The 16849-nt window shown below is 43.8% G+C and overlaps 1 protein-coding gene across 5 annotated transcripts in view; it reads right to left on the bottom strand.

Annotated features, from left to right (window-relative positions):
* Positions 1-16849, bottom strand: part of Gmps (guanine monophosphate synthase) — a 65134-nt gene extending 48285 nt beyond the window's left edge. The window contains exons 1-3 of one of the 5 annotated variants that reach the window (XM_076574188.1): positions 16702-16799; positions 14592-14698; positions 13090-13303 (exon numbers count right to left, since the gene is read on the bottom strand). In XM_076574188.1, the coding sequence (XP_076430303.1) occupies positions 13090-13239 (150 nt within the window). In that variant the 5' untranslated portion in view covers positions 13240-13303; positions 14592-14698; positions 16702-16799. Of the gene's footprint in view, positions 1-4404; positions 4744-13089; positions 13304-14591; positions 14699-16455 lie in introns of those variants that run through there. The other 4 variants (XM_076574189.1, XM_015989665.3, XM_076574190.1 and 1 more) reach the window with 4 other exon arrangements.

The raw sequence follows: 16849 nt of genomic DNA, 5'->3' as shown, positions 1-16849 counted from the left end.
TACCTCTAGTTCCAGATCTCCCTTTAACTATCACCAGAGGCATCTAGCTGTACACAGGTTGCCTAGCAACTGAGCACACTTTCCCTCACCCTGCAGGAAAAAAAACGGCAGATAGCTTGGACAGATAGGAGCCACAGGAAAAAAGAGAGCAGTTTTATTTTCTCCCATTGACCTAGCAATTTACAGATTCTTAACATTTTCTACCAATCACATTTAAAACTATAGTGGAGCACCCTCTTCTTAGATATTACCTGAATTTAGCCTTTAGTTAACTCATTTCCCCATTGGTCACTTCCCTTTTGGGTTGCAAATAATGATTAACAATTAATGTCCCTTTATGTGATTCTTAACACCCCTCCATTTGACCCTGGAAGCCTGGTGGTCACTGCCTGAGGAAAATTCTTACCTACCTTTATGACCCCGTAGAATTCAAGCCTGGTGACCCGGCTCGACCAGGGGATTGCTATTGCTTGGGTTTATAAGTGGACACTGGAGAGACTTGGGGAGGACAGAGAGATGGAGAACAGGGAGGAATAAGGAGGATTTTGACCATCGAGTACGTGTGGACGAGATGGAAGATGAATGAGGAAGAGTCAGATAGGAAAGAACTAGCTGGGTAAGAACGAGATGAAAAGGACCTAGGTGAAGCAGAATTTAAGACAAGAGAATTAAAATAGAACTTAGAGGGAGCAGTAGATGAATACAGAGAGAAATCATGTAAGGGGGAGCTAGGCACAAGAACAGAACTGAAGCTGTGTAGATAAAGAACTCACACAAAATAATAAAGTATATGGACTAAGGAGTTTTGTGTACATAGATTCATTTCTTTTCATCAAAGATTAATTATCAGCTGGTTGTAGATTCTTTCCGGACCCTGGGAGGGGACTACTGAGGGGCTGGACCCCGTAGTCCCCAATAGTACAAAGTCTCCACAATTAATACAAGATAAGAGAAACTTAAATGTAAGCAAGCAAAAAAAATGAAAAGCAGCCAGGCGGTGGCCCACACCTTTAATGCCAGCACTGCCAGAGGCAGGCGGATCTCTGACTTTGTGGCCAGCCTGATCTACAGAGTTGAGTTCCAGGACAGCTAGTGCTACATAGTGAAATGCTGTCTCAAAAAACAAAGGGGTTGGGGATGAAAGAAAAGGGGAAGAAAAGCCAACATATTCAAGGCTTTGAGTTCCTCTCCCATTATGATTTAAAAAAAAACTACATGGATTAGAAAAAAATCCTATTGAATTATGATTGTATGGGAGCACAGATACAAAAGAGACTTTTTTTGGTGAAAATTTGGCCCACTCCAAAGGCACTCTCATTTGGTTCATACAGGCCTTTTTGGAAACTAAGCCCATACTACATTTTTTTTGTCTGTAGCAAGTATATTAAAAAGTTTTAAAAGGTTAACTGAGTGTTGTGGCTTACACTCCTAATCCCAGCCCAGCATTCAAGAAACTGGAACTGGCCAGGCAGTGGTGGCACACGCCTTTAATCCGGGCACTCAGGAGGCAGAGCCAGGCGGATCTCTGTGAGTTTGAGGCCAGCCTGGTCTACAAGAGTTCCAGGAAAGGCACAAAACTCTGTCTTGAAAAACCAAAATAGGAAAAAAGAAACTGGGGCTGGAGGATTGCCATGATTTCCAAGCAAGCCTGGACTATAGTGTGAAACCCTGTTTCCAAAACCTTATACACTGGGGCTGGAGAGATGTCTCGGCCACTAAGAATCGCATTGGCTGCTCTTGCAGAAGATCCAGGCTCAGTTCCCAGAACCCACATTGTGGCTCACAACCATCTATAATTCTAGTTCCGAGGATACGATACCCTGTTCTAGCCTCCACTGGCAAACATCTAAGTAAGTAATGGGAGTGCAAACAACATACATACAAACAAAACATCGGTTCCTTAGCTTTTTAATGCTGTATGTAAGAAAGTACTATGACCAGAAGCAACTTGGAAAGGAAAGGGTTTATTTCAGCTTACGAGGGTAGTCCATCATCAGGGAAGTCAGGGAGGAACTCAAGGCAGGAAAGAACATGGAGTCTGGAACTGAAACAGAACCACAGAGGAACACTGCTTGCTCCCCATGCTGTCTTACAAATCAAGGACCACTTGCTCCAGGGCTGTACTGTGCACAAGGCTGGGCTCTCCTACACATTAACAAAAAAAAAAAAAAATACACTACACTACAGACCTGCCCAAAGGCAATGGGGGGTGGGGGGTAATTTTCTCAGCTGGAGTTCCACCTTCCCAGATAACAAAAAGCCAACCAGAAAACCCATTTACATAAATTAACAGAATTTTTTAAAGTTCTAAAAACAGGGGCTGGAGAGATGATGGCTCAGTGGTTAAGAGCACTAGCTGCCCTTCCAGAGGACCCGGATTCAATTTTCAGCATCCACATGGCAGCTCAAAACTGTCTGTAATTCCAGTCCAAGGGGATCTGGTGTCCTTTTCTGGCCTCCACACAGGCACACACATGCAGACAAAACACTCCTAAACATTTTTTGAACAAAATTTAAAAGTTTGTGCATGTAGAGGAGGCTGGTCTTCGGCTGATAATCTTGTTTCTGCCTTGAAGGTGCTGGGATAACATCTGTGATGGTTAATTCTAATTGCCCAGCTTAAGAATTAGTTTTTGTTTTGTTTTTTTCACTTTATTTTTAAATTTGTATAAGGAGGGTGTTTTGCCTGCATGTAATGTCTGTGCCATGTGCATGCAGTGTCCATAGGGGACCCAGAAGAGGACATTGAATCATCTGGAACTAGAGTTATAGACAAGCTGTAAGCTGCTCCCCGCCCCTTCCCATGACCTTGAAATAATATTTAGCTAATTCACCTCACACTCAAATATATCTTGTGAGCTGGGTAGTGGTAGTGCACACCTTTAATCCCAGCACTTGGAAGGCAGAGGCAGGCGGATCTCTGTGAGTTCAAAGCCAGCCTGGTCTACAAATCGCGTTCTAGGACAGGCTCCAAAGTCACAGAGAAACCCTGTCTCGGAAAACCGGGGGGGGGGGCGGGGGGGGGGACAAAAACAAACAAACAAACAAAAAAAAACCCACAATGATCAAAATCTCCTCTTAAAAAAGTTATAAAATTATGCTTATACTGTTGAGATCATTTGAAAATTGAAATTTTAACTTTCTGATGTGAGTATTTTGTGAAAATACTCTTCTCGATTGCAGAATGTATTTTTCATAGCTTGTAAAGCAGGCTTGTGTTCTTCTAATACCTCGGTCTGATTCATGAGCCATAAAAATGTATTCTTCCCCTGAGTTGTAAGGTTCAAAATTAAAGACAACTGTACATAGATATATGAGATTAACTCTTCAGAGCATGTCAGGTGCTGGGTTTGGGAATACAGGAGCTACCTCACAATGTTTATTCATTTGTTCAATGCAGGTTTTGAACGATTTCTAAGTATTAACAGCCATTCACGAAGTCGTGACACTTAAGCTCCATCTTTGTAACAGTATTGAAATTACGCCTGGCTGTAGAACACCGAGCCCCACTCCAAAGTTTGGCGTTTCATACACCCGAAGAGAAATTTAACCAGTTTTAGGCCACAACAACGCAGAGGGTGACTGTACACCTCGCTCAAGTAAATAGCATTTCAACACTGCAGTTTCCCGCTGACAAAACTGGCTTTTGTGAAGGTCATTAAAGACCTCCGGACCAAAGACGACTTTAACTCGGCAGGGAAAGGAGGCCAATTCGGAGGCTGGGCGAGAAAGAGGTCGAATAAGGCTGGGAGTTGGAGGCGACGGGAAGCCTATCAACGGCCCAACGCTCTCGCGTTTTGGCTCACACAGTTAGTCAACTTTTCCAGCACCCGGGGAGACCTCGGCTCGCAGCCAGAGTCCCCAGAAGCGGGAAAACGGGTCTCCCAAAACTAGCACGTGAAACACGAGGCAGGGTGCGCAGGAACGGAACCTGGCCACACACCCTTCCCCTCCGAGGATGGCGGGAGAACCGGGCGACGGAGCACATCTGGGACCAGGAAGAGAGGCTGCGGTCAGCGGGGCTCGCTAGGGCCCACCGCGGCGGGAAACAGCGAGGCCCTCACCCAGGCGGGTGAGAAGACCACAGGCCGCCCAGCGCGACCGCCGCACGCGAGGCTCCGATCCTGCCCTGCGGCTTAAGGGCCTCGGCATCCCCAAGAACCGGGGCCCAAGGCCCGGTCGCCTCTGAGCTGGAACTCGGCGACCGCGACCGCGGGGGTCGCTCCCGCCACCCGTATCTCTCACACTAGCAAAGCCAAAAAGGTGCCTCCGATACCGGGAAGCCGCGCCGCAGGCCAGGCTGCGACTCGCCGAGCGCCGCTGCCCCGGCCAAGGGACGCGGACGGTCTCCCAGGTCTCGCTCACGCTGCCTGAGGGCGGCAGGGACCCCAAGCACAGACTGACCTTGGAATCTCCGTTGCACAGAGCCATCTGGGCAGTCGCGGCGGGAGGGCGCCGGAAGAATCGGTGCCGCGGGCGGAGACGCTAGCGAGGCCTGGACGCGAGCAGCACTGCGCCTGGACCAGCTAACTGTGGTAAGCGTGCAGCACAGCAGCAGCACGGAACGCCGCCGCAGCTCCAGAACACAGCCGGAGCGAGCTCTGCTCCCGCCTCCGGCTTCCGTCCGGCCGCCGCCAACCGGCCCGCCTACGGAGGCGGGGCCAACCAAGCCCCGCCCTCGCCGTCGCCCGAGGAAGGGAGCCTCTAGCCTACAGGAATGGAAAGCGTTCGCCACGCGGCTGCGGCCTCGATCGCCTTGCTGCTAGGAGGAGCCTTCGGCGTAGCGTGGCTTTGTCACCAAGGCCACCACAAGAAAAACTCCAGTCGGGAGGCCCCTTCCGCTGAAGGGCCACCTGACTTCAGTGGCAGCTGGTGGCACAGGGGAGCAGGCCTCCAGGGGCCTTTTGGGTAGCCAGGACACAGTTGCAGGACATTGGAGAGGCAAAGGTTTAGGTTCATCAGATCTGCAGCGCCTGCCGGATTTCGTAAAAGAAGGGAGTTTGAGAGCAGCCCTGATTGGCAGCTGCGCCAGCCGGCTGGTCCTGGAGCTCAGTATAGCAAACAGTGCTTTCATTAGAATTGTTTTCAGGGAAGGAACTGTAGTTCCTCCAGCTAGCCCCTTGGCACCCATCAGGATTAGTATTACTTTGAAGTGGTTATCTGAAAGCCTGAATCAGGGTTGAGGAAAACAATAACAACGTGTAGCAAAGTGTCCTGGCTCACTCCTGAATACCAGCACCAGGGAAGCTGAGACAAGAGAATCGCCACGAGTTTGCGTCCCCAACACTTTGTCTCAAAAAAAAAACAAGGAATGATCATTTCTAGTAAAGCCTTTCAACAACTATCCACCTATTATAAAACACTAACATTGCCACGCTCTGCTGTCAGGCTCTGGTTCAGGTTATGGGCAGTGGCATCGAGCAAACTGGAACCACCAGAAATTACTCTAACGGTCGGTGTGTTGAGAATAGAGAAGAAGGATTGTTCTTGTCACATCTTTTACAAACCAGAAAATAAGACACGGTAAATAATTTGCCACTCAAGTAGCCCTGTTTCACTTACCTTTTTGTTTTTTGTTTTTGTTTTTGGTTGGAAAAATGAACAGTTGAATTTTCCAATGCCATGATACTGGGTTTTCTTGGTGGGTCTGTATGAACAATCCAGAGTGTAGTTAACGATAGAACAGTTTCAACTTGTATAAACATCCACCCCCACCCCCACAATAAGTCAGTACCATGTGTCACTTGATGGTCTAAGTAAGATGAGCATAATGTGACAATAGTGATGTCCAAAATGAATGAAAGAAATGGGAATCAAATGCAGGCACATTCCACAAAATAACTGGCCTGTGATTGCATCCAGTTATTTATTTCTTTATGAAAACAATACCCCTAAACCTGGTCACTAAAGGGAAATTTTTCTGCAGTTAGTTTATTCATCGTGAATAGCTTTTCTCTGCTTTATTGTATCAATCAGAGCAGTCTAAAGGCTGCTATCTACTAGGCCTGAGATAAAGGGGCCCAAGGGCTGGGGCTTAGAATAACCTATTCTAAGGCTTTCTCACTCCCCCCTTTGATACCTGTGCTCTGGAAACATCCCCTGAGGGCTGGAACACTCTGACCCTCAGGGCATTGCCACCTCTCTGTGGCCTCTCTCTCAAACTGCTTAAGGATAGCTAGATTTCCTCCGCACTAGGTCAGAATTCCCAGGAGAGTACTCCTGGTAGAAGCTGTATAGTCTCGTCTGATTTCCTTCTCTGTTAGCAAACCAAGGATGAAGTCCAGGGTTTCGTGAGCAAACACTACACTGAGTCCCTATGTGGCCGCTTCCAATCTAGCCTGAGATTGCACACAGAATTGTTTCTCTGCTATTTATTCATTGGATGACCCATAATCCTAGCCCAGACTAATTTCTCAGTGCTTTAAAAACTATATGGTTAATGGAACCATGTAAGACCCTAGGCAGCCAAAACAATCCTGAGCAAAAATACCAATGCTGGAGGGATTGCCATCCCAGACCTCAAGAAATATTTTAGAGTCACAGTAATAAAAAACAGTATGGTACTGGCACTAACATAGACATGTAGACAATGAAACAAAATCAAAGACCCAAACATGAGTACACATAACTACAGCCATCTGATATTTAACAAAGATGCCAAAAACATACTGGAGAAAAGACAAATGGTGCTGGGAAAACCAGATGTGCATATGTAAGAAAAATGAAATTAGACCCCTACCTATTTATTACCTTGCACAAAAACTAATTCCAATTGGATGAAAGACCTAAACTTGAACCTGAAACACCAAAACTGCTAGAAGAAAACACAGGCAGAACCATACAAGATATTGGTGTAGGAAAGGACTTCCTGATAGGACCTCATTTGTCCGAAAATTAAGGCCAACAATTGACACGTGGGACTTCTTTTTTCAAGACAGGGTTTCCCTATGTTGTTTTGGTGCCTGTCCTGGATCTCGTTCTGTAGACCAGGCTGGCCGTGAACTCATAGAGATCCACTTGGCTCCTGACTGCTGAAATTAAAGGTGTGTGCCACCACTGCCCTGCTGACAAGTGGGACTTCTTGAAATGAAGCTGAAGAAACAACCAACTAAAGCTGGGTGGCGCACGCCTTTAATCTCAGCACTCGGGAGGGAGAGGCAGGTGGATCTCTGTGAGTTTGAGGCCAGCCTGAACTACAGAGTGAGTTCCAGGAAAGGCGCAGAGAAACCCTGTCTCAAAAATAAAACAACAAAAACAAAAAACAAACAAAAACCCAACCAACTGGGTGAAGAGAAAAGCCCACAGAATGAGACAGTGCTTTTACCAGCTGTTCATCTGACAGAGGTTTAATATCCAGAACATACAAAGAGTTGCCTAGAAGGGAGCATTATGACCCTGCTTTCTCTAAAGACTGCTATTGGCTTAGATGCTTTTCCCGAGTGGAAATGCCATCATACCAAGCCTCCTTCCCCTTTATCTGAGGTACCCTAAATAAATGATACTGCCCTGCTAAACTAAGTTTTAAAAATCCAAATACTATATTGAGTTATAGTTCACATGATAGCGAACTACTGAAAAGAAATCCACAAACAGGAAATTACAGGAAGAAGCCACTAGATGGTGGAATTAATTTCTGAAATGGAGCCCAGGAAAAAGAAACCAGAGGCCACAAGCCTGGCAATAAAACACTCTGTGCTTTTGAAAAATATTCTGCAACCCACAGCTGCAACTTCTTGCTATTTAGAATTTCAATGACCTTGGTTTCTATGTTTTCTCTAAGCCAAGTGCCCTAGCCTTTCAGAAGCCATAGGAAGCCACATATATATTTCTGTTAAAATTCTCCAGTAAACTAAATAAAAGCTTATTGGGATTTCTAGTAGCTAATAAATGGGAGGAAAAAAAAAACAAACATTGTTTTAACATTTCCCTCTAAATTCAAGAAATATTAGGAACTTTTTAAACTGAAACATAATCACCCTGATTACAAGAAAAATAACAAAAGAAGTTAATACATCCCAATGTGCTCTTTAAAATAGTCCAAAATAACCCATTTGCCTTTGGTTATTTATAGACTGGCCAAGGGAGTCTGTATCATATCAAACATGTCAGTGATCACAAAAAAAAAAAAAAAAAAAAAAAAAAGTGGAGTAATCAATATTTTGGTAAAAGCCACTTGGTTAATTAAACTGACCAAACTGATCCTTGAGGTTTATTCTGGTTAGGCAAAGGATGACTAGAAAATTAAATACAAGATAATGCCCAGTGTTTGAGCATGGTGACTCATGCCTAGATTCCCAGCACTTGGGAAACTGAGAAGGTTGCCATGAGTTCCAGATCAGCCTGTGCTACATAGAAAGCTACAGAAGAAGTAAGAAAACACAGTTAAGAGTAAAAGTAACATTGCACAAGCAGAGAAGTAAGCTAAACACAACCAAAGAGCTCCCTGGACAGAAAGGAGACTGGGGAGCTGCTTCCCAAAGCAGGCAAGAGGCTAGCCAAATGAAAGCCCTGCAGCTCTCCCCCGAGGAGAAGCCACACAGCCCTGAGAAAGTCTCAAATTCAGCTGTAGATCTGGTGAGACAGTGATCCCTCCTATAGACAGGGCAGCAGCAGAGAGAAATGGCGTCTTGTCGTGTTATTTCACTTAAGAGATGCATTCTTTAAAAGCTGAGCTGTCTGAGTCCTGAGATCAGGGAACATTCATAAGTTTGGGAGCCTCAGTTTGGCCTCTGAGTAAGGAAGGCCTAGAGAGACAGCTGTGGTGAGCAGGAAGGCCAGCGCTGACAAGCAGAGTGCAGGTTATCAGGAGGCTGGCTCAGGCTGCGAGGTGCACACAAAGAGATGCTAGCACTCTCAGTGGAAACAGGTCCATCCACCAAGAGTTCCCTAGAAACTGACAGTCTTGGGTGAGAGGTCAGTGGATACACAAGTTCTATAGGACAGCTATCCATCTGTCACTCACAGATGGGCCAGGGAGATGGCTGGGCATAGGAGCCTATGCTGCCCTTACAGAAAGGGTCTGTTTTCACTCCCACATTGGTTGAATGGCCCGTAATTCCTGTTTGGGGGATCTAATACCACCTTCTGGCCTCTGAGGACACCTACACACATGTGGCACACACCCAGACAATCAAACACACACAAACATACACATACATGAAAAATAATTTTAAAAAGAAAGGAAGAAGAGCTATAGAGAGTGGGTCAGTCTTTCCACAGAATACTTCAATGATTCTGAAGAAAATGCTGGTGTAAATATAGCAAAGGGCATTCTGAGCAAGTCTCCGATGGAAACGAAAACCATTACTACCAGAAGAGGCAAACCTTGCAGTAAACTGGCAAAGAGCAATCAGGTGTAGTGTTCTGCAAAACGTGGAAATTGTGAGCAGCAATGCAATTGGATATTTATGAGCCAGGCATGCTAGTATATGGCTGTAATGTATGCACTCAGAAGGCAGAGGCAGGAGAAGTGTTATAGTTTGAGGCCAGCTGGTCTATACAACAAGTCTACATAGAGATACTATTTTAAAACAAAACAAAAATGTTATCACTACCATCACCACCAACGAAACAGGATATTTATGAATTATGACCTTAGGAATATTTTGCTTAAACCACCACCACACTTGGCTTTATCTTTCTTTTAAAAGACCAAATATTGCTAGGGCTATAACCCAGTCGGTAAAATACTGGTTTAACATGAACAGAGCTCTGGGTTTGATACCCAGCACTACCTAAATTAGGTGTGGTGGTACATGCCTGCAATCCTAGCCCATGGGACACAAGACAGGAGGATAAGAAGTTCAAGGTTATCCTCAGTTACATAGCAAATAGTATGTTGAGGGCCAGCCTGGACTACAAACAGCCTCCACACAAAGTTGCAGGGCCAGGCTGCCTGGCACAGCACTGGGGAAAAGTCTCTGCTAGGTAGATCTGCAAGGGCAGGAACTCCACCACGGACAATCCAAAGGCCAAGAGGAGTGTGGTGGTTTGAATGAGAATAGTTCCCATAGGCTCACAGGTTTGAATGCCTGGTCACCAGGGAGAGGCACTGTTTGAAAGGATCAGGAGGTATGACCTTGTTGGAGGAAGTATGTCACTGGGGGTTGGCTTTGAGATTTCAAAAGCCCATTCCAAACCCAGAGTCTCTCTCTTTGTGCTGCCTGCATTTAGATGTACAACTCTCAGCTCCTCTCCAGCACTGTGTCTGCCTACATGCTGCCATGTTTCAAGCCATGATGATAATAGACTAAACCTCTGAAGCTATAAGCCAGCCTCAGTTAAATGTTTTCTTTCATAAGAGTTGCCATGGTCATGGTGTCTCTTCACAGCTCTAGAACAGTGACCAAGACAAGGATTATTCTCAAGCCTTAAGATTTCAAGATTTCATATAATGTGCCTTGCAATTTGTACTTATCTTAGACTTGCCATCTTTTTCTTTCCTATTTCTATAGATATGAGATATTTGCTCTATTCCTGCTCTATAACTGTACTCATTTTTTTTCTTGAGACTGGATCTTACTCAGTAGTCAAGGCTGTCCTGGAACTCCAGTTATGGGACAACAGGCATGAGTCATCATGTTGGGCTCCATAACTGAATTTTGAAAATCTATAGTATGTATCTCATAGGTTCACAACTGGGGAACAATTTCCCTCAAAATTAATGATATATATATATAACTTTATCACCTGGTGCTGTGATAAAATACCCTGACAAAAGCAACTTAAGGGAGAGAGGACTTGTTTTGGGTCACAGTTCAAGGGTGCATCAATCGTAAGAGGGGAGTCCTGGTGTTAGAAGCTTGAGCAGGTGTGACGTTGCATCTACAGTCAGGAAGCAGAAAGAGATGCATGCTGGTGCTCATCCAGCTTTCTACTTCAAGAAATCTAATCAAAATAATCCTTCACAGGCATGCCCAGGAGCTACTAGCTTTATAAGAGAATCCCTTACAGGTGTGCTCAGAGGCGTGCCTCTTTAGTTACTCTAGATTCTGTCAAGCTGACAATCAATATTTACCACATTACCCATATCTGATTTAAAAGATATTTAGATGAGGTTTTGTATTTACAGTTGATGCCATAAAAAGTAGGATGGGAGGGGGCGGGTAACTGGAATGTAATGAGTATATTTTGTATGTGAGAAGGAGATGAACTGAGGAAGCAGAAGTAGAATGATTATGATACCCCATATTAATACCCTTAAACTTAACCCCTTATCTTTGAATGTAGAGCCTTTGGGAAGTGACTAGGTCATGAAATGGAGCTTCCAGGAAAGGAATTAATGCCTTTATAGAAACGACTGAGTTGGGTATAGTGATGCAGGCCTGTAATCTCAGAACTCACTATGTAGCTCAGGCTAGCCTGCATTTTATGAACCTCTTGCCTTAGTCTCTTCAGTGCTGTGATTACAACGTATGTGTCACCACATCTGGCTGTAGGCTTTTTTAATTAGAAGGTTGTTTTTTTTTTTGTTTGTTTTATATTATCACTGTCCATTGAAAAACAAAATTATATACAAAACATTATGCATACAAACATGGAATTAGATAAATACAAAACTTTTACCTAAAATATTGCACTAGTAATTTTCCCCTGTTGTTTGTATTTTTGTTTAGTAGGGTACAGAAAATTAACATTCAATAGAATGATAATTTAACTGAAGTAAAATAAGGCAGAGAAGGCCAATTATTAGCACTGCTTGTGTGCTTCACTTTGACACCTGGAGCAGAAGAACCTGGAGAAACAGCTAAAACACAATAGGTCATTACCTTTAACAACCTGACCACAAAAGCTTACACCTGTCAACTCTAATATATGTCTTTAGGAAACAACAAGCTGAGTGCCAAGCAGGCTCCTGCGAAATCTCGATTGCTTGCTCACTTCACCTTGTGGTTTTAGAATATAAAATGTATATAAAATGAAAATGCAAACTGGACCCCATACCAAGGGCTTTCAGAAACTGTCCTGGCTTTGGTGACATCTTTTTTCTACTCTTACTGGTATCTGAGTACTTATTCAAGAGAGATTCCCACAACATAACCACTAAAGAGAAATCAGTACTATAGCTAAGGAATAATATTTGGTGCTATGGATATCAGCCTGTATGCTGTGAATATGTTGCTCTGATTTGGTTGATAAATAAAATGCTGATTGGCCAGTAGCCAGGCAGGAAGTATAGTATAGGTGGGATAAGCAGAGAGGAGAATGCTGGAAAGAGGAAGGCTGAGTCAGGAGTCACCAGCCAGACACAGAGGAAGCAAGATGTGAAGGCAAAACTGGGAAAAGGTAGCAAGACACGTGGCTAAACATAAATCAGAATTATGGGTTAATTTATGTGTAAGATCTAGCTAGCAAGAAGCCTGAGCCATTACGCCAAATAGTTTTAATTAATAGGAGCATCTCTGTGTGTTTATGTGGGTCTGAGTGGCTGAAGGCCCAGGCAGGACTGGAGAAAACTCCAGTTACAATTTGGAAGAAATTATTTAAGACACTGATAAAAGCCAGGCATAATGGCACATCTGTAATCCCAGAACTTGGTAGTTGAAGGCCATCCTTGACTACACGGTGAGTTTGAGGGCTATATGAGTCCCTTTCTAAAATAAATAAGGTCTTGTCTAAACAACAAAAAAGTAAATAAATAAATAGGCTAACCAGCTACTTACTGATTAAATTCGCTGTCTACTCCATAAAAGGAAATTCATGCCTACTATTGAAAGCCTAGTCAAAAGCCCATCATTGGAGAGATCAGAGGTCCTGGGAGGGGAAACTCATTACTGTTGTTTTGTTAAATGGACATGTCAAACTACTTTCTTAATATTTATGATTATTTCCATAGATTAGTGCTACCCTCAACCTCAGTCCCAGAACCTTCTTTCTACAGTGGACAGCAGTCCATACACAGACCCAACTGATCAAAGTGCTGAAAACACGTGATTGTTGGGTGCTCAACCCTGACTGAGACATTCATACTAACCATTGCCTGCCACCCCAACGAGACTCAGGTCCCATGTAAGAGCTGGGGGATGGTAGAAACGCTGTCTCCTGAACATGCCACCATTACACTCATGAACTCACGGCAGCTATGGTTACCTGAACAAGGTCAACCCAGTCAACGTTACAGCATGGATGGGCGAGAGACTCAGAAGGTTCCACCTCTAACTTAGGAGTTGTTGACAGGTGTCGGCTGCTGGGAGAAGAGTCACTTTTCCTCCAGAGTATGGCTGCTGGTAGATTGCCCATGTCCAGTGGTTAGCCCCAAAGCCATGCACATGCAGGTAACAACACTAGCCGGAATCAGTGAGCTCTAAAAAAGGGAAGATAAAAAGGTGGGAGGAAGTTCCAGTGGGGAAAGTGTGATATGATCAAGATACATTATATACATGTAAGGTATTGTTAAAGAATAAAAAAAATTAGAATAAATTATCTTGTTCATTTGACTCTACCATTTCGGAGGTCAGTCTGGGCTACACAGTGAAACTCTGTCTCAAAACAATTCAAACAAAAACTCCACTGATGTGGCGCCCATAAAATGAATGATTATTGGCTAGGCAGTGGTGGTGCACACCTTTAATCCCAGCACTTGGGAGGCAGAGCCAGACAGATCTCTGTTTGAGACGAGCCTGATCTACAGAGCAAGATCCAGGACAGGCACCAAAACTACACAGAGACACCCTGTCTCAAAAAACCAAAAAAAAAAAAGGAAAGAAAAAAGAATGAATGTTATAATTAAAAAAGAACAAATATAATATCTACAGATGATACTGATTTATAAACATCTTATATCTACAGATGACACATGATATATCTATTGATATATAAACATCTTATTTGGGTTTCAAGGATAATAATGCTGGGAGGTGGAGAACCTGATCCCAAAGGTCACATATTATATGATTCTACTTTACAATTTTTCAAATGACATAAATATAGTCAGGAAAACATTAGGAACTCCAGAGAATGAGGAGAGAGAGTCAGTGAAACTGTAAAGGTATGATATCAAACAGGAATAGCACTTAAAAGTAAACACAGTACACACACACACACACACACACACACACACACACACACACACACCACTAGTACATGTGAAAAAGTGAGATCTAAATAAGACTGGCTATTAGTCTAGAAGCTACTTATAGGCATCTACTTCCTATGTTTTTAGTATTTATGTATTATCTTACAAAACTCAATGAAATTGCTTGCCTACTTGGTGAATATCAGGCCAATATGACTCTGTCTCAAAATGGGGTAGGAGGAGAGAAGTGGACAGCTCCTGAGGAACAACACCCTAGGCTGTCTTCTGGTCTTTATATGTACATGCATTCATGAGCACATTCACATACAAGTATACCCCCAACACAAGATTAGCTCAATGCTGTAGAATTCTTGCCTAGTATGTGTGGGGCTCAAGGTTCAATCTCAAAGTAAAAGGAAAAAAAATAGAAATGCAAACTTATTTTCCCCTCAAACAAAGAAACCAAAAACCTGACCAATGCACAGCTTTTGTCTTAGTCAAAGTTCTATTGGTGTGAAGAGTCACCATGACCACAGCAACTCTTATAAAGAAAAGCATTTAATTGGGGCTGGCTTACAGTTTCAGAACTTTAGTCCATTATCAGTATGCCAGATAGCATGGTGCCACACAGGAACACAGCACACAGGTGATGGAGAAGGAGCTGAGAGTTCTATACATCCAGATCTATAGGCAGCAGGAAGAGAGAGAGGCACTGGTGAAACCTCAAAGTGCACCCCCAGTGACACACTTCCTCCGTGAAGGCAACACTTACTTCAACAAAGGCACACTTCCTAATCCTAAGCAGTCCCACTTATCGATGACTAAGTATTCAAATCTATGAGCCTGTGGGGGCCTTTCCCATTCAAACCAACACAGACTTGTAGGCTACTTCCTGAAACCCTTGCAATGCAAAAGTGGATGTGATAAACCTTATTCTGTATTCAATGAAATTGAGACTTTTACAGGAATGACAGCACATGCCAGTAATGCTAGAACCTGGGAAATGGAAGCAGAAGCATCAGGAGTTCAAAACCATCCTAACAGGAATGTATCAAGCTCAATGCTGGCATGGGCTACATGAGATCCCTCCTCAAAACAAAACAAAACAAAACAAAACAAAAAACAAAAAAGGCGGGCCAGGCAGAGTGGCCCATGCCTTAATCCCAGGCCCTCAGGTCAGAGGACGGTGGATCTCTGTTGGGTTCAAGTCCAGCTTGGTCTATAAGGTGAGTTTCAGGCCAGTTAGGACCACACAGTAAGACCTTGTTGCAAAAATAAAGAAAAATAAATAAATTGAGACCTTTGGTCTTACTTAGATAATAACACTGTAAACTGTTTTTTCTTCCTATTTTTTGTTTGTTTTTTGAGACAGGGTTTCTCTGTGTAGCCCTGACTGTCCTGGAACTCGCTCTGTAGACCAAGTTGACTTTAAATTCAGAGATACAGCCTGCCTCTACCTCCTGAGTACTGGAATTAAAGATGTATGCCAAGGCCGCTCAGCCGGCTTCCCCCCTACTCTTCCAATTTTTGAGACAAAGTTTTGCTATGTAGTTATGGATGGCCAGGAACTTCGTTTATAGACTAGTTTGGATTACAAGCATGCACCACCACATCCAGCTCTATTCTTCTCTTTAACAAAGATTAAAAGACGTCACGGTTGCCATTTTCTGTTATTTAAATATATTAAACTAGGTGTGGTGGCTCGTTTATACAAACCCAGGACTCGGGAGATTAAGGCAGGAGGATGGCCATAAATTTGAGAGCAGCCTGGGTTATATGGGCCACTATGAGCTACAGTGTGATGGAGGACCCAGTCTCAAAACAACAAAAAAGATTAATAATAATAATAATAATAATAATAATAATAATAATCTCAAATTCCTGTGCAGGTGCAAGGGCTGGAGAGATGGTTCAGTAGGTGAGTGCTTACTGCGTCTTCACCAACATAACTCCAGCCCCAAAGTACTCTCTCTCTCATATGTACACACACTCACACGGGGAAGAAGGGGGACAGGAAGAAGGAGGGAGGGAGACAGAATATGAGGAGTCAGCTAAGTGGTTAATAAGCTGTGAAAAGAAGAGAAAATGTAAAGGCAGAAATGCACAACAAAATTTAAAGCACTTTAAACTGAAGAAAGCATGTATTATTATGTTTGCAGTGATGTTTAAAAACTGGCCAATTACGGATTCATAAAAATTTTGGAAAACCTTTTTCTTTGGCATCACTGAAAATACTAAACCTATTATCTCAACATTTCCACCTCCAAGAGCTTCCAAGGATTCGTTAAAAAAAAAAAAAATAACAGGAAAGGAAGGCCACTTAAAATGCATAACCCTGGATGCCAAGAATGGTGGCTTCTAGAAGTTTCCAGGGGCATAAAAATATGCTGCAGCGGACTGAAATTTATCTCAGTCACCCTGTGCACCTAGCGGTCCCGTACACTCATTCCATCACGTTTGGGAAACTGGACCGCCTCATTCGTTCTGTGTAGAAGGTACCGGGGTTTCCAATTTAGTCGGGTACAAAGCCAGCTGCATCCTGATCCTAAAGCTTCGTAACCTCTCCGGCGGGCCCACAAAGCAGAAGCGTTACGCAAGTGCCAGCGGGAAGTTATGCACTGAATTCAATAAATAAGGCAAACTCTGCTACAGTCACTGCAGCCTCCAACCCTGCACAATATTATTACCAAGGAATGGGTCAGTCCGAAAAAAAAAAAAAAAAAAAGCCGTGCTCACGTGGCGACGAGGGCCCAATGGCCTAGGCCCACGAGTTCCAGGCAAGCGCACGCGCAGACGGAACCCAGGCATTTGCGTCGCTTCATCCAGGACGCACGG

The sequence above is a fragment of the Peromyscus maniculatus genome, chromosome 6 (genome assembly GCF_049852395.1).
Source record: "Peromyscus maniculatus bairdii isolate BWxNUB_F1_BW_parent chromosome 6, HU_Pman_BW_mat_3.1, whole genome shotgun sequence".
Lineage (NCBI taxonomy): Eukaryota > Metazoa > Chordata > Mammalia > Rodentia > Cricetidae > Peromyscus > Peromyscus maniculatus.
This window is presented reverse-complemented; position numbering and strand designations above follow the sequence as displayed.